Below are 20,178 nucleotides of genomic sequence, written 5' to 3' on the forward strand. Positions count from 1 at the left end.
TAAACTGGTGGATTTACAACAAATTCTTGGACAGCTGAATTGGATAAAGAGTTATTTGGACCTGCCCACCTCCACTTTGTCTCCACTATTTTCTGCCCTTAAAGGACACAAGAATCCAGCGGACAAGATCACAATCACCTCTGCAATGGAAGAGGCTCTTCCACAGCTGTTCCAGTGTTTCCTGGCACGCTGAAAGGCCATCTTCACCCCTACTGCATTGGCCCCCCTTTTTCTTGGGAAGCCACTTCAACCACCAAACATCATTACAGTTTTGCTGCCTCCTAATAGCAACCATCCCATCTGTGTCATCACGTTTCGTTGGGCTTGGACTTTTGACTCAGAAGTACAAGGAGCAATACATCAGACTTATTTACAGCAAATGGGCTCCTGTATCTGCAGAAATGGTTGTGTGACTTCTCCTGGATTGTGGTTTTTACATGCCAATAATCGAGCCACGAAATATCACGCAGGTTGCTCAGAAACAGCCATTGGACTAATTTACCATTCTCATCCTTATTGACATCACTTGGATTTTACCCCCCAGAGATTTTTTTTTCTCCTCCCTCAGGAGTCCTGCCCTATGATGTGTTCCCCTGAACATGTACAGAGGGCTGTCTTGGCACTATTGTGGACTCTTGGCAAGGGAGGGGGTGAGGGAATTTCAGTGTGTTCCAGTTTGTTTCATTTTTGTGCTTTGGCATGGTTCCCGGACAGAAAGTTGCAATATGGTTCTTTAGCAAGGCCTGCGACAATGGGCTCTGTTCTCGACCTTGTTGCAATCTTTTTGGTTACAGCAAGTGGAATATGCTTGAAGCGAAAAAAATATGCTTGGCTAGTGCCTTTTAGCTGCTGAGAAAAATGATTTTAAAAAAGCTATTAACAAAGAAATATCAGAAATAAGAAATGTAGTTCTTCAACATCATTATGCTTTAGATGTGATCCTTGCTTCTAAAGGTGGAATTTGTGCCTTAATTCATTCTCATTGCTGTATGTATATAACTGATCAATCGACCAATATCTCTGCTACTATTGATTATATGGAACAAATGATAGCCCATAATCCTTTGAATCCACCTGAAGGTTTTGATCCATGGGATTGCTTATTTTCTTGGTTGCTGTCAGGGGTTCAGGAGCAGAGACGCAGAGAAGGGAGGAAACAGAGAGCGAGGGGGAGGAATACGAAGGAGGGATGAGTGGGGATGACGACCCGAGATCCCCGAGCCTGTCCAGTGAGTCCGGGGATTCCCAGAAGGGAGCGCCAGCGGTCAGAGCAAGGGGGGAGAGCAGGGGGAAAGCCCAGGCAGAAGGACCCAGAGACGTTAAGGAGAGGCGCAGGAGGTGGAGCAAGGCTAGGGTAATAAGCTGGTGTGCTAGAGGCGGAAACTCAGACGGATCTTCGCCGGCCTGACATAGAAGACGTAGGGCTGCACATTGCAGTTTGAAAATGGAACCTGTATAACGTGAACGCTGGTAGCGTGGTCCTATGTGAGCTGGGACTGGGTAGCAGCCCTGACAGTTGCCTAATGGATTATGGTTAAGAAAAATATTATTGATTGTAATTGCATGTATTGCTGGCTTCATTATGGTGTATTGTTGCATTCAATGCATACCCTCTTTGATTTCCCAATGCACTGCATGGTGGTACCGACCACGGCCCACCACAGGGGTTACAAGAGGAATTTATGTTGCAAAGTGTAGACGCTTAGGCAATGAAGTGTACGATTTGGAATAATGGTCCCTCTTTTCCTCTAATAATATAAACAAGAAAAGGGGACATGTGGGAAAATGATTGCTTGTACATGAGAGCATGAGCAAAGTTCTTATTGTTGCAGGGTGATTTCATAGCTAGAAGCATCCTTGGAGCATGAACAGCGCGTGAACAGCTCGTGCTGTCCCATATGATTGGCTAACGTAGCATGGCCTGAGGCTCGAACGGTCTAGTGCGAAGGTCCTTATCTGCTGGCTAGAACAAATTGCTTGGCTTGTATTTTGTATCTTTCTGATTTCACACAATAAAAGCTGTGCTGCATTAGCCCTAAAGAGCAGCCATATTTCGGAACCTATCATGGTGTGAGACTGATTTTTCTTTGGATGCCGAGCTGCAAATCATAGAAAATTATGGAGTTGGAAGAGATGCCAGGGGTTATATGGTCCAACCCAATGCAGAGGGTCAATTATGGGTCCTTTTTACATGGCCAAACTGAATTCATCTGATATCCTCCAGCTCCCTTTTTTATGCAGGTCCTCTGCCTCAACTACAATCACATCGAGTCGATCCTTCCCAGGCAGAAGGTTTCAAATCACTTAACCAACAGGCAGCTGCTGTACCAGAAAGTGACATCCAGCGGCTACGGACAGCAAGGATCTTCCAAAGGAAACAGGTACGTCGTAGATAAGTCCAGCAGGAGCTGCTGAAGATGGATGGGTGTTCTGACGCCGATCTAGAAGCACCGTTGCTTTGTGAAGCCCAGATGGATGATGGTTCCCCTTTGGGAGGTTGGTCTATGGAGGGAGAACCATTTCTATGCATTTAATAATAATAATTATTATTATTATTATTTATATCCCGCCCTCCCCAGCCGAAGCTGGGCTCAGGGCGGCTAACAACAATCAAATAATCAAACAGTCAAATAGTCACACAATCTAAAAATATTTCATTATAAAAATTAATTAAAATCAAATTGATGGCAACCAATTAAGCAGAATTCTGTGCAGGTTGCCAGAGGAGGGAGTCAGGCTGCGCCCTGACCAAAGGCCTGGTGGAACAACTCTGTCTTGCAGGCCCTGCGGAAAGATGTCAGGTCCCGCAGGGCCCTAGTCTCTTGTGACAGAGCATTCCACCAGATTGGAGCCGCAGCCGAGAAGGCCCTGGCTCTAGTTGAGGCCAGCCTAACCTCTCTGAGGCCTGGGACCTTGAGGATGTTATTATTTGCAGACCGTAGGTTTCTCTGTGGGGCATACCAGGAGAGGCGATCCCGTGGATACAAGGGTCCTAAGCTGTATAGGGCTTTAAAGGTTAAAACCAGCACCTTAAACCTGATCCTGTACTCCACTGGGAGCCAGTGCAGCTGGCACAGCACCGGATGAATGTGATCTCGCAGCGAAGACCCCATAAGGGGGCTGCCTGCTTCCCAAGTCAGACACCCTGGGTCCCCCTAGTCAACAGCTCCATTTGGAGCCTTTTCTGGGGCACATTCTGATCATAGAATCCTAGAGTTGGAAGAGACCACAAGGGCCATCGAGTCCAACCCCCTGCCAAGCAGGAAACACCATCAGAGCATGGGGGTGCAGAGGAGGGGAACTGGTGTGTGAACGACCCAGACTGGTAAATGAAGGCCTTGAGATACTGTGGACAAGTTCCTGGCAGAGGCATGAAGAGAAAACAAATGGAATCTCTCTTGCATCTCGGCCTTTTGTTCCAGACACGTGAGCCCCTTATATCTGCTTAATCTATGAAAATCAGACTGCTTTGTCCAGCCTTCTCCTCGGTCAGTTTGGTCCAGGTGTACAGCGAGGCTTTTGTGCTTTTCTCAGAAACATCTGGCAAAAGATATGCGTGGGTTTTGCAGGTCTGATGTCTCCGAAAGACCTTAATCAGGCTTATCAGTCGGGGTATTAAGTCTTTGAACCCTTTAGTTAATTAAAAACTGCTTAATTCCACTGTCTGATTCGCGGGGGTATCAGTACGACCTTTCCTTCTTAAGGCAATTAAGTCCTCCCTTTCAGCCTGCTTTCAGTAATCATCTAAGGCCTCTACTGTGTATGAGTATTCTCATAGCAATGGCCATCGGAAGTGTTTGCTCTTTGTGCTTCAGAGCACAGACAGTCCGCCTGTGAGGCAGGATGAGGCAGCACCTCTTAAGGGGCGTGATTTGGACTCTTTCCATGCAGACTGAAGGTGTAAATGGGTGAATAAACCATATTTCTTAAAGCTGTGACAGTCCCCGCTACATCTTCAGTTCCCCAAAGGAACAAAAACCCTGGGTGAGTGCCTGGAACCTCATAGTCTCTTGCCACCACTTGGCAGAGAGCAGGGTTGGCACCCAACTTTTGTAACACCTAAAAATGCGATGTAGGAATATGACCAGTGAGTTTGCACACAAACGCGCGTTCTCCAGGTAGGCCTGTCAAGGGGCCAGGAATGGCTGAAGCTTCCTGCTGATAATGCACCCAGGAACACTCCCCTGGGTGCGCTGCTGTGTAATAATAATAATAATAATAATAATAATTTATTATTTATACCCTGCCCATCTGGCTGGGTTTCCCCAGCCACTCTGGGCGGCTTCCAACAAAACACTAAAATACAATAACCTATTAAACCTTAAAAGCGTCCCTAAACAGGGCTGCCTTCAGATGTCTTCTAAAAGTTTGGTAGTTATTTTTCTCTTTGACATCTGGTGGGAGGGCGTTCCACAGGGCGGGTGCCACTACCGAGAAGGCCCTCTGCCTGATTCCCTGTAGCTTGGCTCCCTGTAAAAGCTCCCTGGTTCCCTGTAACACAGCGAGGGAACCGCCAGAAGGCCCTCAGCGCTGGACCTCAGTTAACTTAACCTGGCATGCCAGACCCGTAAAGAGGAAGTGCACCGAAACCTCAGAAGTAACCTCCATTTGACCGAGCCCTGACTTTTCCTATGCAGAGCGGCAGAAGTATTGCATTCTGATGTCTTGCTCTACTTTGCCCTGGCAGCAAAGGGCTGTTGCCAAGGGGTTGTCATAAAACTTTTACTAAACAGAAGCAAACAGCGGTTTCCAGCTGCTCCACTTTTCCTCCTGTCAGGCATTTTGCTGGGGGAAGAGTGGATTTCCATGTTAATGCCCAAAGTCCATGGTGGGGGTTCCAGCTCTGCTGTTTTAACAGCAGCGGGGTGTCCTCGCCCAGCCCTGCTTCAAAGCTCTAGCAAAACTCTGTGCATTGGGGTGGGGGGAAGCGGTATGTCAATTTCCTTCTTGGCAGTCGGCGGCTGAGCTCTGTCCCCTGACATGGTCCCCTTGTTGTTTCAGGGACGTGGGAGCCAATGAAAGCTTGCCTCCGATAATGGAGAGCTTAGAAGTTCTCCATCTTGGCTACAATGGGATTGCCAGTTTGGCCTCGCTGCAGATTAGCAGGCTAAAAAACCTGAAGTTTCTGTTTTTACAGGGTAAGTAACAACAGTAGTATAAACAGTCATTATCACATGTTCACACGATACCTTTTTGGGGGGGAGGAGAGATGGAAGAGAGGTCTGTAAGAAGGTCTGGGGTGGGTGGGCTGGAACCCTGAGTTGGAGCACAGCAACATTTGGTTGCAGACTCAGCTTGTAGTATATATAGTCCCCAACTAAATGTTACCCATTCGCTTCCCAGAAGCCACTGCAGACTTCTAAACAAGGCCAGAGGTAGACCATTTGATCTGTGGGGTTTTGTGTGTGTCTGTGTTTATATATACAGGGCTTTTTTCCAGCCACAACTCACCGGAACTCAGTTCCAGCACCTCTCAGGTAGGCGCCATTGCCAATATAAGAGAACAAGGGTTTGTAGTGAGTTCCGGCACCTCTTTTTCTAGAAAAATAGCACTGTGCATATGTGTGTTGCTGTGTCTGTTGTATTTTATAAGGTTTTATTAAGACTTTTCACAATACATTACAATAAAAAACAAACTAAATAAAAATAAAAATACAAAGTCCTGTTTCGTGGGTAAATTTTAACTTAAGCAATCCATTCTGGCTTGTCCAGATTGGGTTTGATCCTGGTAAATCCCCTTTGTTCCCTCTTCAAAAGAACAAAGACACAACAGTCTTCTTTAAAAGTATAACAAGAAGTTTACTTACATTCAGTTCACAGTAGGTTCCCTGAAAGCAGGTTTTAGCTTGTAGTTACAGGAAAGAGAGTGGGTTCATCCCATGTAGGGATATGAGCCCATGTGCTGCTGGCTGAAAGCCAGCAGACAGCAAAATACATCAAGAGAACAGCATCAAGAGTTGAAGAAGTCAACAGAGCAAGAGGAGGATGGCTGCGTGACTGGCCCTTTTTACAGGGTCTCACAGGGTCACGCCCATCTACCGGGTCACACGCAGGGGGAGGATGCTCCAGGCCAGGTGTGACAGGAAGTCCTCCTGGCCGGAGTAACATCCCCCTGTGTGTCCGCTCTGGGCAAACAGGAAGTGTTGTACTTGACTGCTTTTGTTCCACCCCACATCCTTTGCTCTTGCCACTGCAGGCAACGAGATCAGCCAGATTGAGGGGCTTGACGGCCTGCAACTTCTACAGGAATTGGTGCTGGATCATAACCGACTCAAAGCAATCCACGAGAATTCGTTTGCTAAGCAGAGCTCCCTGGTGGCGCTTCACCTGGAGGAGAACCGCCTGAGAGAACTGAACAATTTGCATTGCTTGGTGAAGCTGCAGAAGCTTTTTCTTGGCCTCAACAGAATTCAGGTACAGTGGATCTGTAGGAGCTGCAGTCCAAAACAGCTGGGGGGCACCAACTTGGGGAAGGCTGGGTGAGAAAGGTTCCAGCGCTGAATTCTGCACTCAGCTTGTCTTTGGCCGTTACAATTAGGAAAGAGAAAATCTATCCATTTTGGTTTCTCTCCATTTCTCATTTTTCCAAAGTGCAGTTCTTCAATTTCCGCATCAGTTTGCAAATTCTTGTTTTAAAAAAACCCTCTTGAAGATTCATCGGCAAATTCCTCCTAATGATTTGTATCCAGCTTTGGCTAGAACACACATTTTTTGCAAATGAATTTTCCCTAACGCAATGCATGGTTCTATGTTATGTGAGCATTTGACTGCATACTTTACCTTGGTATATGCATTTTATTTGGTAAGCTTGGCTGGAGAACTGCAAAAATCTGGAGAAGTGCAGATTTGAAAGGATGGTTGTGTTTAGATTGACTCACTGTTTTGGGAAGGGCGAATTAGGTAGGACTGCCTTTGAATGGGGACTGGAATAAATTTCTGCCCCATCCCTAATTGCAATGGATCTTGTGCCGCTATCTCTTAGGATCGGTCAAGAAACAATTGAGCCAACAAATGGTCAACTGGGAATTAGCGGTCATGATTTGAATAGACTGGAATATGACTGGGAAATCTGCAGCCCTCCAGATTTTGGACCACTACTCCCATCATCCCTGGCCATTCCCCAGGCTGGCTAGGGCTGGTGGCAGTTGCAGTCCTCCAGTAGTTGGAGGGGCACAGGCTCCCCATTCCTACCGAAAGAGATCCCTGAAGGACTCCATAGCAAAGCTGTATGAAGATTCCTGCATAAGACTGTCAGTGCTTGCATTCCGCAGGAAAGCTTTCAATGGCTCTTGAATACAACCTTTTTTAATCTTGGGACAGGAGTTGTCAGAACTTGAAAAACTCGATTGTCTTCCATGCATTAAAGAGCTCTCGATATACGGAAATCCGGTGAGTAAACTATTAACTATCATCTCATTAACTATGCACAATCTATTTAGTAAGTGCTTCGCAGGATGCTGCCTTAAGACTGAAGTGCTATCAAAGAGGCCTGACATTATTTAGTTGTGATACCTGCCTTGCAGGGGGTTGGACTAGATGACCCCAACTCTACAGTTCCGTGATTCTATGATCTCATTCTGGAATATTCAGGACTCATTTTCATGATGTCAAGTACAGTGTTTTTTTTGTGTGTGTTTTGGTATCCCCAAACAGGTCATATATCATTTGACAGTAAATATATCCATGAGAAAGCCTGGAAATGTTTTAGAATCATAGAATCATAGAATCATAGAGTTGGAAGAGACCACAAGGGCCATCGAGTCCAACCCCCTGCCAAGCAGGAAACACCATCAGAGTACTCCTGACATATGGTTGTCAAGCCTCTGCTTAAAGACCTCCAAAGGAGGAGACTCCACCACACTCCTTGACAGCAAATTCCACGGTCGAACAGCTCTTACTGTCAGGAAGTTCTTCCTAATGTTTAGGTGGAATCTTCTTTCTTGTAGTTTGGATCCATTGCTCCGTGTCCGCTTCTCTGGAGCAGCAGAAAACAACCTTTCTCCCTCCTCTATGTGACATCCTTTTAGATATTTGAACATGGCTATCATATCACCCCTTAACCTCCTCTTCTCCAGGCTAAACATCCCAGCTCCCTTAGCTGTTCCTCATAAGGCATCGTTTCCAGGCCTTTGACCATTTTGGTTGCCCTCCTCTGGACACGTTCCAGTTTGTCAGTGTCCTTCTTGAACTGTGGTGCCCAGAACTGGACACAGTACTCCAGGTGAGGTCTGACCAGAGCAGAATACAGTAGCACTATTACTTCCCTTGATCTAGATGCTCTACTCCTATTGATGTAGCCCAGAATTGCATTGGTCATTAAATTGTATATGTGCCTCTTCTAAAATGATGCCTTTCAGAAAGCACAATGGGAGGGACAAGGCTGAAAGCAGATCCAGAGTTTGTCTTGGACATATGCGTGTGCATATGGCAAGTTTAGAAGCAAGATTTCCCTCCACTGTTAAGTATGTCACATCTGTCTTCACTGTGTTGTGTTACATCTGCTAGCTAACTGTAGGGCCTAAACCTGAACCTGAAACTCTGGAAGGGATGTGAGCAAAATGCACTTGACCTAACAATTGGGTTTCACCATTGTTTCCTTTCTCTCCACATCCCAGGTGTCCCGCAAGATTTGCCACCGCCCGCTCCTCGTATTCCACTTACCTAACCTTCAGGTGCTGGATGGAGTAACAGTCACTCCAGAAGAGAGGGCAAGGGCGGAAGTCCATTTGCTAGAACAGCAAGTAAAGCACAATTATTATAATTAAGATCTGCTTAGGCCTCTTACCGTTTTGGGGAGGACCGAGGCAGATGTGAGTCTATCAACTCAGAAATTGCCTTTGGTGTCTTCTTTTCCTCTTCCATCCTGTTTAAAAATTCAGCATGTTTTTGAGTCGCATTCAGGGGCAGCCATGTTTGGGTGCTGGTATCCACAACAGTTCAGTAACGAGGGCTCTTTAGTTCCACACAGTGGCACAGCTACCTTGAGCTACTGTCAAGTCCCAAAGTGGCACATACCACCCCCCTCCCTGGGTCCTGCTACCTGTCTGGAATGATAATCCTTGTGCACCCAAAGAACCAAAATAACACTTTCTGACGGGGCTTGCAAAGTCAGTTCATTCCTCTCTTTATTTCTTTTTTTAAAAAACCACCTTCCTGCAGCACCAAATGACATTGAACGCATGCTTGCGATTCACTTTTTATTCTGGGTGAACCATCCCCGCTGCCACCCTCGTTATTGGGGGACATTCAAATTAGTCCCCACCAACCTTGTTGTTGTTGTTTAGTCGTGTCCGACTCTTCGTGACCCCCTGGACCAGAGCACGCCAGGCACTCCTGTCTACCACTGCCTCCCGCAGTTTGGTCAGACTCATGCTGGTAGCTTCTGTCCAACCATCTTGTCCTCTGCCGTCCCCTTCTCCTTGTACCCTCAATCTTTCCCAACATCAGGGTCTTTTCCAGGGAGTCTTCTCTTCTCATGAGGTGGCCAAAGTATTGGAGCCTCAGCTTCAGGATCTGTCCTTCCAGTGAGCCCTCAGGGCTGGTTTCCTTCAGAATGGATAGGTTTGATCTTCTTGCAGTCCATGGGACTCTCAAGAGTCTCCTCCAGCACCATAATTCAAAAGCATCAATTCTTTGGCAATCAGCCTTCTTTATGGTCCAGCTCTCACTTCCATGCATCGACCTTACTTGACATATAGATGGGTACAGCCAAGAAATGACTTCTGGCAGAGATTTTGGGAGGATGAATTGAATGTGGCTGGGCAAAGGACAGGGTTCAGAAGAAGGAGAATGAAGGAGGATGGCAGAGGAGGGATGAAGGAGAATGGCGGACTGGTTTATGCGATCGATCGAGTGAGGCTTTGAGAGGTAAGACTGAACAATGTGCGGTACAAGCTTACCGCTTTCGGTGTAAGGTCAAATCCTCACACTTGCCTGCGGGAGGTTTGTACGCTTGTGTAACGTAAACAAGACCACACCAGATTTTTAAGCTGTTGTGATTCCAATATGTGCGTCAGGAAGTGCATGCAATATAATTACACTGTCAGTCCCTGAGTACGCTGCAACGTGCTTCCAGAGCTTCTATGGGTGTGCATGTGTGTAGACACAAGAAGTTGTATATATGCAAGCAGTTAATTTCAGACCAGCGATGGGGAACCTGTGGCCTTGCAGATGGTGCTAAGTTACAACCCCCATCATGTTACCCCCGTGCATTGACTGTGCTGGCTGGGGGTTGGTAGGAGTTGGAGTCCATTGACGCCTGCAAGACCACAGGCTCCCACCCTTATTTTAGACTCTGAGCTTAATGGCCTTACACCCTTCTTCCTTCATTGCACGGGATTGGACTGGACTTTCCAACTCTATAATTCTTTGTAGGAGGAATACCATTCCGCAATACATGTTTGTGCATATGTAATTTGCATACAACAGGGACGTGGGTGGCGCTGTGGGTTAAACCACAGAGCCTAGGACTTGCCAATCAGAAGGTCGGCGGTTCGAATCCCCGCAACGGGTGAGCTCCTGTTGCTCAGTCCCTACTCCTGCCAACCTAGCAGTTCGAAAGCACGTCAAAGTGCAAGTAGATAAATAGGTACTACTCCGGCGGGAAGGTAAACGGCGTTTCCGTGCGCTGCTCTGGTTCGCCAGAAGCGGCTTAGTCATGCTGGCCACATGACCCGGAAGCTGTACGCCGGCTCCCTCGGCCAGTAAAGCGAGATGAGCGCCGCAACCCCAGAGTTGGCCATGACTGGACCTAACGGCCAGAGGTCCCTTTACCTTTGACTACAACACTATTGGTAGCCTTTTAAAATTTAGGGGTGTAATTTAGGAATGTCCACCCGCAGTCTCTAGCCCAGCTTTCGTCAACCTGGTGCTCTTGATGTTTTCAACCACGACTCCCAAATCTGGCTGGAGCTGATGGGAGTTGTAGTCCAGAACATCTGGAAGGCACCTCGTTGGTGAAGGCTGCTCTAGTCTGCGTGAAAACTCGCTCAGTTTATGATGCCCCAAGCCCCAGTCCGACAAACACATTAGGCGACATCTTTGCCATGTTTACAGTATCAGAAGCAGCGCCTGCCTCTTTGTAGAGCCAAGAGCTCAGCAGGCTGCCTTGCAAAAATGAACACTGGTGTGTGTGTGTGTGTGTGTGTGTGTTTTGCTGCTTGAAGATGTGGTGCTTTGTATACAAGGCTTCTAAGTGCTGTGAAGCGGATTGCAGCACGTTGTAAATGCCTTTATTTCCAAACTGACCTATGCTTTTTATACGTTGGACATCACTTAAAAATAAAAAAACATGGCCGTATTAGTGCAGCTGCCGAAAGAGTGCTAAGGCCTCCCCTCTCTTAGGAGAGAGAGGTTTCTGGGTTTCTCAGAAAGCTTCAGTGAAGATGCTCTGCCTCGTTAGCTCGGACAGAACTGAGGCATTATCTCATTAGGCCACCGAAGTGGAACAACAAGCGGTTTCTCGGTTTCCTTCGCGACATCAAAGCTGCTCTTTCCTAAGTGCTTGTTAGAAAGTTGAGAAGCAAGATCTTCTGTCGTTTCTCTTTGAAAAGTACGTTTTTTGGTGTTAAATGTCACAGGAAATTTTGCACAGGAGAAAGCATCTTAATTAGCGCCTTGTTTTCTTCCAAGGTGCTCCGGAAACATTTTGGGAACGGAAGCAGAAAACCAAAACATTAGCCCCCATCCCAACCCCTACATGAGGGTAGAAACGCTATAATGATGAGCCAAATAACGTACAGATTGTTCCCAAAATCCCCTGAATCAATTCAATGGTATGGCAGGCGTTGATTGCCATCTTTCCCTGACTGCAAATTTTTACTGCCTAATGTATTTGCTGGGCTCTTTTATAAGTCGGAGACACCCCTAGTTCATGGCATCCCTTGGAGAAGCAAAGATGGGCTGGTAAAACGGGGCGGAACATGGTGACGTCATGCGGGAGAATACCAGTCTTTTGCTCCACCTCCTGCAAGCTTTGCCTGCCTGCAAGATATTGCCAAGTGCATATCCAATTCAAGCTTTGGGCTGAAGTCCTAGCAGGTATGGTGGTACTTTGGTTCTTGAACTCAATCCATTCTGGAAATCCATTCAGCTTCCAAAGTGTTCAAAATGCAACGGCTTCTGATTGGCCCCGGAAATAACGCCAACAGCCAAAATGGATGTTTGGCTTCCGAAAAATGTTACTTCTGGGAGCCGATTTGCTTGACAACTAAGCCATTTGCAAACCAAGGTATGACTGTATTACAGTCCCATCAAACTGTTCCAGGAACCAAGGTTCTGTAGACTGGGGGTCCCCCCGCCCCTGATTCTATGGGGCCTGTTGTATTTTCCTCATTCCTTCAGTCCTACCTCTATGAGTCACGGGCAGACCATGCTTCTGTGTGGAATAACAACAACAACAACAACAACAACAATTAATTTATACCCCGCCCATCTGGCTGGGCTTGCCCAGCCACTCTGGGCGGCTTCCAAAAAAATTTAAAATACTGTAATACATCAAACATTAAAAGCTTCCCTAAACAGGGCTGCCTTCAGATGTCTTCTAAAAGTCTGGTAGTTGCTGTTCTCTTTGACATCTGGTGGGAGGGCGTTCCACAGGGTGGGTGCCACTACCGAGAAGGCCCTCTGCCTGGTTCCCTGTAACTTGGCTTCTCGCAGTGAGGGAACCGCCAGAAGGCCCTCGGTGCTGGATCTCAGTGTCCGGGCGGAACGATGGGGGTGGAGACGCTCCTTCAGGTATACTGGGCCGAGGCCAATTAGGAATATTAAGAAGCACGAATTTTAAACCCTGCAGCCGAAGGCGGAGAAGGGAGCACTGGTGTTAAACACAATCAACGTAAACTGGCGACAGTTTCAGAAAGGGATGCATCTGTAGTTTCTTGGGCTCAGGCCCAGAAGCAAGATGTAGGTGCCCAGTCATACTCGGCTCAGTGGAAAGGGGGAGCATTAAAAATTTTTGTGGCTCACCCTTGCTTCCCTTAGCAGGGAAACAGCTGCGAAGGACTGGGGAGGCAGCACCCAGCTGCATGCAACAGGGCCCCTCGTGCTGAGAAGGATCCCATTCATCTCTTTGCTTTGCCGCTTGCAGAGGCTGCAACCAGAAAGTATTAGCGGAGGACGTTTAGAAATGGGCCAATCTACTTCCTCCTTGGGGGGAAATATAGCTCAGCTCATTTGCAAACCAATTATATGCGATCCTGGGGAGGAGCTCACCTGGGGGACGGGGATGCACCAGTTCTCAAATCTCCTGCCCTTTTTTTAGGGTTCGCATTTCAACCAGGTTTAACTACCGTATTTTTTGTTCTATAAGACTCACTTTTTCCCTCCTAAAAAGTAAGGGGAAATGTGTGTGAATGCAGGCTGCGCAGCTATCCCAGAAGCCAGAACAGCAAGAGGGATCGCTGCTTTCCCTCTTGCTGTTCTGGCTTCTGAGATTCAGGATATATTTTTTTCTTGTTTTCCTCCTCCAAAAACTAGGTGCATCTTGTGGTCTGGTGTGTCTTACAGAGCGAAAAATACGGTATATGTGATCCTGGGGGGAGCTCACCTGGGGGAGGGGAAGCTCCAGTTCTCAAATCTCCTGTCCGTTTTTTAGGGTTCGTATTTCAACTGGGTTTAACTATTTTAAAATTCATTGGTCTTTTGGTCACGGTCTAAAGGTGGGGTTCACTTTAAGAGGCCATCAGCAAAAGCCCCGCATAAGGACTTCCATTTGCACAATGGGGCCTCGTCCTCCTTCCTCCCCCACCAAAGAAAAAAATCTGTGCTGGTGCTGCAGGAAACACCCCCCCCAATCATTTAGTTTGTACAAACTCAACACACACACACTCTCACACACGACATACGCGATGTTTCTGTTATAAATTCATAGAAAATCAACCGTACATCGGATCTACACCGTTCCACTTTTATTTTGCTCCATGAAGGAAGGACTAACAAAGGGGGAAGGTTTGATACAGGGCAGCCATAATCCCTTGAGCGTACTCAGGAGCCCTACCCAGTTGCCATGCCAACCGTGATGGTCCCAGACAGAAGACCATCAAGGTCACAAAGAACTTGCATATGGGAGTGGATTCAGCACGGACTGAGACAAAGGACAATGATCAGCTCTTCCCTCTGGGGGCAGGATACTGCAAACTCCCCTTTGTCCTCTGGAAAGTACTCATGGGGAAGGGGAAAGGTGGAACCGGCCAGGTGACCAGACACTCAGGTTACCACCACAACTCCTCCCTCAACCCCTCCTTTTTGTGATGTGTCAATGAAGCAATCATGATGTAGTTGTGATGTAGTTCTAGGGGTGTAGCTTGGGGGATTAGTAGCTAATAAAAGTTGGGGTCTTCTTTTGTTCAGGGCTTCCATCTTGTTCCACCTGGGGGCAGGGGGGAGTCCTGTCGTGGCAGTCTTCAATAAAGACCAAGCCTACTGGCTGCTGTTTTGCTCTGGTATTCCTGGCTGGTGTCCTTGTTTTTTGTCCAAGGGAGCCCTCAGATTTCTCCGTTAACGCTGGGGGAGCCTGCAAAACAGCACACAGTGCGGGAAGAGGGGGAATCGTTCCGTCTGGCAAGCCAAAATGCTTGCGCAAGTGGGATATCCGTCATAGTGTGACATTTAATTCCACCCTTTGATCTTTCACAAAAAGGCAGAGCATGGTGGAAACTTGGGGACTGGCAATGCAACCATGTTTTAGTCAAGAGTAGACCCACTAACATTAATGAGCATGACTAAGTTAGGTTTCAGCTCATGCTAAAGCAAAGCCAACATAATCCACTGAACTTTGCAGGAAAATCCAACAGGGAAAGGCAGAAACACGCTGGGAAGTGCATTTAAAAAAAATAATAATTACAGAGGGCACTGAGGCAAACGCGTAGCCCTTGACCCTTGGCGGTGGAATCTTGTGAGAGAGGAGAGGAGCAAAGCCTGATGGGGATTGTAGTTTTGCAGGCTGTACTGTACTGAATTGTGAAAGGGAGGGAAATGGAGTCAAGGCAGATCTCTTTGGACTGAGAGCTTGGGGAAAATGGGTGAGTGCGCTAACCAGCAGAAATAAAATTGTCACAGCCTCAGACTGGACACTGGGAGGAAACTTCTGAATTGTAAGGCAGTCTTGCACATAGTAGAATATTTTTCTAAGGAGAATGGGAATGTATCCTGCTTTGAAATGAGAGCAGGACTGAGAAACCCTTTTTAGCCCAGGGGATGATGATGATGATGATATTTATTCATTCATTCATTCCCCGCCCATCTGGCTGGGCTTCCCCAGCCACTCTGGGCGGCTTCCAACAAAATATTAAAATACAGTAATTCATCAAACATTAAAAGCTTCCCTAAACAGAGCTGCCTTCAGATGTCTTCTCTTTGACATCTGGTGGGAGGGCGTTCCACAGGGCAGGTGCCACTACCAAGAAGGCCCTCTGCCTGGTTGCCTGTAACTTGGCTTCTCGCAGCGAGGGAACCACCAGAAGGCCCTCAGAGCTGGACCTCAGTGTCCTGGTAGAACGATTGGGGGGGCCCACATGACCATAGTAGTTGGGGTAAGTAACTTTCCCTCCCTGTTTCCTTTGCGGCATTTCCGAGCCTGAGAGTCGAGACTTACTAATACCCCTGATGTCTCACCATGTAGGTCTTTCCTCTTGCCAACTCTCCAATAGACTGTGGATTCCCCATGCTGCAGACTACTTTCCCCAAGCCTTGTCCCCTGAAGATAGCCAACGTGAACCTGAATGCGGGTATCAACTATTTATATGGGGGCGACTTTATCGTCCCTCATTCTGTGGATGAGCTGGTTGGGAGCGAGTCCGTCAAAGGTGAGTGTAAATAGGCCGTGATGCTCATTGTTTTTCTCTGGGTTAAGTCTCAGGTCTTCCACTTGGTTGGTTGAAGATGTCACAACAGGGTCCCCTAGTCCAGCATCCTGTTTTCGCACTGGATAACCAGAATTCTTCAAGCAGGATTAGAGCACAAGGAAAATTTCCCTGCAGTTTCCAGCAATTGGCATTCAGAAGCATAGCTGCCTCCAACTGTGGAGGCAGAGCAAAGCCATCAGGGCCTTCTCCTCCATGAATTTATAGGGACATGGGTGGCGCTCTGGTCTAAACCACTGAGCCTCTTGGGCTTGCTGATCGGAAGGTCGGCTGTTCGAATCCCATGACGGGGTGAGCTCCCATTGCTGTGTCCCAGCTCCTGCCAACCTAGCAGTTTGAAAGCACACCAGTGCAAGTAGATAAATAGGTACCACTGCAGCAGGAAGGTAAACAGCATTTCTGTGCGCTCTGGTTTCCGTCACGGTTTTTCCGTTGCACCAGTAGTGGTTTAGTCCTGCTAGCCACATGACCCAGAAAGCTGTCTGTGGACAAACTCCAGCTCCCTCTGCCTGAAAGCAAGATGAGCGCGGCAACTCCATAGCCACCTTTGACTGGACTTAACCGTCCAGGGGTCATTTACATGTAAAGTAAAGGTAAAGGTACCCCTGCCCGAACGGGCCAGTCTTGACAGACTCTGGGGTTTGTGCGCCCATCTCACATCTATTGGCCGGGGGCCAGCGCTGTCCGAAGACACTTCCGGGTCACGTGGCCAGCGTGACAACGCTGCTCTGGCGAGCCAGAGCCGCACACGGAACGCCGTTTACCTTCCCGCTGGTAAGCGGTACCTATTTATCTACTTGCCCCGGGGGGTGCTTTCGAACTGCTAGGTGGGCAGGCGCTGGGACCGAGCAGCGGGAGCGCACCCCGCCGCGGGGATTCGAACCGCCGACCTTTCGATCGGCAAGCCCTAGGCGCTGAGGCTTTAGCCCACAGCGCCACCCGCGTCCCATCATTTACATGTACCTTACCATAAATTTGTCTAATGCCCTTTTAAAGCCATCCCAGTTGGGGGCCATCCCAGACTCTTGTGGGAGGGAGTTCTGCAGTTTTAACGATGCGCTGCAATGTCAAGGTCTAGTTCAGGTCCGGCGCCAGGGACCAGTCCCAAGGCAAACATCATCTAAAGGCAGAATCGCCCAAAGAAGCAGCCTGGTTCAGTTAGCTGCCTGCAGCCTTGTTTTCCCTTTCATAAACTTGACTCCTCTTGCTTGGTGTAAAACAGGGGTCGGCAAGGCTTACCGGGCATAGGCCGGATCACTCCCGTGGAGATCCTCCGTGGGCCGGGCCGGTGCAGCGTGACGCTGGAAATTGCGTCTGCGCATGTCCGCGCCACCGAAAATCGCTTCTGCGCATGGCCAGACTCTGTCAGCATCTGGGCATGCGCAGAAGTGATTTCCGGCACTGCAGACATGCACAGATGTGATTTCCATTGTCTGGGCATGTGCAGAAGTGATTTCTGGAGCTGTGGAAGAGAGTCCCTGCACCCTGCCATGCCTTGCCAGTTTAGCACAGCGTGCATGGACTCGCCAAGCAGGCGGCTAGGTTCAGGCGTGGCTCATGGGCCGGTTAAGCGACCCTCATGGGCTGCTTCTGGCCCATGGGCCTTTGGTTGCCGGCCTCTGGTGTAAAACAATGGCGACCCTAAGTTTGAAAAGTGCCTATTTTACAGTTCCGCTTTCAGGTAAGAAATCCAAGAACGCCACACAGGGCGTGTGTAACCCTCGGAGCATCCATTCGGAGGTCGCCATCAGGCAAGTCAGAGCTGCCTCGGCCAACCTTCCAGCCCATGGGGCACCACAGAGCGGCCCCTCTCGAACCACGTAAACCTGCCACACCAGCAAGGAAAGTGCAGGTATGCGACTGAGCACACTGTTTTCCTCTTTCTCTTGGTGTGAGCTACGCTTTGCACACTCCCGTATGTCACTCCTCTGGCTGAAAATAAAGGACCAAACGCAGAATACATGTATCAGCAGGGGAAGAAGACTTCTAAAGAGCCCTCCATTTTTTGCCTGGGTTTTAGTGGTTTTATCCCACCTGTCCTCCTAAGTTAAGGTTGCCTAACCTGTGGCCAGGGGTGCCAACTTGAATAAAATATAGGGGGGGGGGACAACAGGTATGCCACAGTCCACATAATCACAGGACCACAATCACATGCACACCATCTGAATGGCAATGCCCATCAACTTTGAGGGGGTCCAGCTCCCTCAAATATTTTATGGGGTGGGGGGCTAAATGGACCTCACTCCCATCAACCCCAGTCGGCCTGGCCAATGGTCGGGGGTGATGGGGGCTGCAATCAAGCCCTACTCTAAGGGCTTAGTGTCATATGTGTGGTTCTTTTCCTCCTCTTTTAGGCTCACAACAACCCTGTGAGGTTTACCAACTAGCCAAAGGTTGCCCCAATGAACTCCATGGCTAAGTGCCGATTTGAAACTGGATCGGCCTGGCACTCTAACCACCAAATTGATCTGGCACTGTGTCAATTCCATATTTTTGCACTCGGATCATTGATACAAGTTGCTAAAAGTGGCTCTGGGTTCCACATTTTTCCCCTCCATGCATGGTGTATTAGCAAACAGTTCTTGTCTGAAATGGGATAGGAATGAAGTTAATTCTTAGTGAATTCGGCCCTTGACACCATTGATTTTTGTTGTTGTTGTTAAGCTGTGTTGCTTAGATGGGAGAATAAAAATTGAATGGGTAGATGGCAAGAATGATCTTGTAGGCAATCAGTTCTGGAAACCTGGGACGTAGTCTGTGATTCGTGATGGGGAAGAAATGTAGTTTTGTTTGAGCTTTAATGATAAATTATCTAATTTATCTCAAATCGATATGTGAACTCAAACAGCTATCCCTTGAAATTTGCATTTCTCCAGATTTTGTGATGGGAGTTCTCCAAGCAACCAGTGTGTAAAAATATATGAGGGGTAATTGCTCTGTATATTATATGTGCAGATTAGACAAAACTGCATACCAGAATGCGATTATTAGAAGTTTGCACTAAAATGCTGGTGAATTTTCACGAGGAATTTAAGATTAGAAAAATGAGAAACGGAGGGAATCCAAAAAAGACAGATTTGCCTATTTCTATTGGAGGGTACATAATGTAGCCACCTTCCATAAGCTAAAGAGGTTTAGGTGGGTCTGGTCAGAGCCTAGTACACACTGCCTTCAGGTATACAAGATGTACCAAATGGTATGTACCAAATAAATAAATAAAATCACCTGTGTCACAGAAACTCCTGTAGCATCCCTGTTTTGAATTAATATAACCCTTCTCATTTGACTTCCTTTCTTTTCCTTTCAGAAACAGTGCAGTTTCACTTTCGGATCGAACAAATTGTAAATAGCTGCAAGAGGAACGAACGCTAGTTTTGACACTGATTTACATTTGTATCCAGATGTTTGCTTTCCCAACTTGAGTTACAGCCCAGGAGAATTTGTTCCGTAATTTCACATTTTATATCTTCGATCAGAGACTCAAATGAATGAACTGATTTAAGTTTCTTAAGGTTGATGAAGCATGCCTAATTCCCCCCCCCAAAAAAAAAAAAATAATCCCGGACTGAGTAGGATACTCTGGACCAAATGGGACTCCAGTTAACATGTGACTATTGGAAGTGCAATCAGTTCTGCCCATAAAAAACCAACAACAACCAGAATGCAAAGCAACCTTTGGGGAGGCCATTAACCGCTGAAAGAATGGCAGGGAGAGGGGCTGCTTAACCCTCTCCCTTTCTTTCATTTGTCTGCTCAAAAGTGCCTCCCTCCCCAGACTGCTTTTCCACCTGTGTCAGAAAATAACCAGCAGCAGACGGTGGCTGGATGGGAGTGGTGATGCTCACCTGACCTCCCGACAGCTGCGTTGCTGCTGCTTACCCGGAGACAGAGAAGTCGCAGGAATGTCAGTGTGGTGCAGATAGAGCAGCAGAGCTAATCCTGTGCTCCTGCTGGTGTGTTTGCACTGAGCCAATCTCCCTGGTGCTTGACCCTTCTCCGTCCTGATAAGCAGCAGTGACTCAGTGGTCAGGAGCTCAGGTGAGTGCTACCGCTGCACCACGCTTCCCCCTACCGGAAACTATGTTTTCTCCCCTATATTTTCGCTCCCCAGAGAAACATCTTGAGGAGACGGGCAAACAACAGGAAGGAAAACAGATTTAACAGCTCCTCTGACACTTTCACTCCTCTGCCCAGGCTGATTTGGAATTTATACCTTTATGAAAACAACCACACAATTGACCTCCACGTGTAGTTTTAGCCTCAGCACTGTTGTACTGCAAATCAGGGGTGTGCCTTAGCTATCAGTGGAAAAGATGAG

General features: G+C 47.7%; 1 protein-coding gene across 3 annotated transcripts in view; it reads left to right on the forward strand.

The window, feature by feature from the left end:
• Positions 1-19,371, forward strand: part of LRRC9 (leucine rich repeat containing 9) — a 72,627-nt gene extending 53,256 nt beyond the window's left edge. For 2 of the 3 annotated variants that reach the window (XM_082216569.1, XM_082216570.1), the window contains 8 exons: positions 2,242-2,381; positions 5,002-5,138; positions 6,197-6,414; positions 7,321-7,389; positions 8,616-8,741; positions 15,620-15,803; positions 17,530-17,712; positions 19,174-19,371. In XM_082216569.1, coding sequence (XP_082072695.1) covers positions 2,242-2,381; positions 5,002-5,138; positions 6,197-6,414; positions 7,321-7,389; positions 8,616-8,741; positions 15,620-15,803; positions 17,530-17,684 — 1,029 coding nt within the window. In that variant the 3' untranslated portion in view covers positions 17,685-17,712; positions 19,174-19,371. Of the gene's footprint in view, positions 1-2,241; positions 2,382-5,001; positions 5,139-6,196; positions 6,415-7,320; positions 7,390-8,615; positions 8,742-15,619; positions 15,804-17,529; positions 17,713-19,167 lie in introns of all 3 variants that reach the window. The other variant, XM_082216571.1, reaches the window with a different exon arrangement.
• Positions 19,372-20,178: the final 807 nt, after the last annotated feature.

Source organism: Podarcis vaucheri (assembly GCF_965113315.1).
Source record: "Podarcis vaucheri genome assembly, chromosome: 1".
NCBI classification, from domain to species: domain Eukaryota; kingdom Metazoa; phylum Chordata; class Lepidosauria; order Squamata; family Lacertidae; genus Podarcis; species Podarcis vaucheri.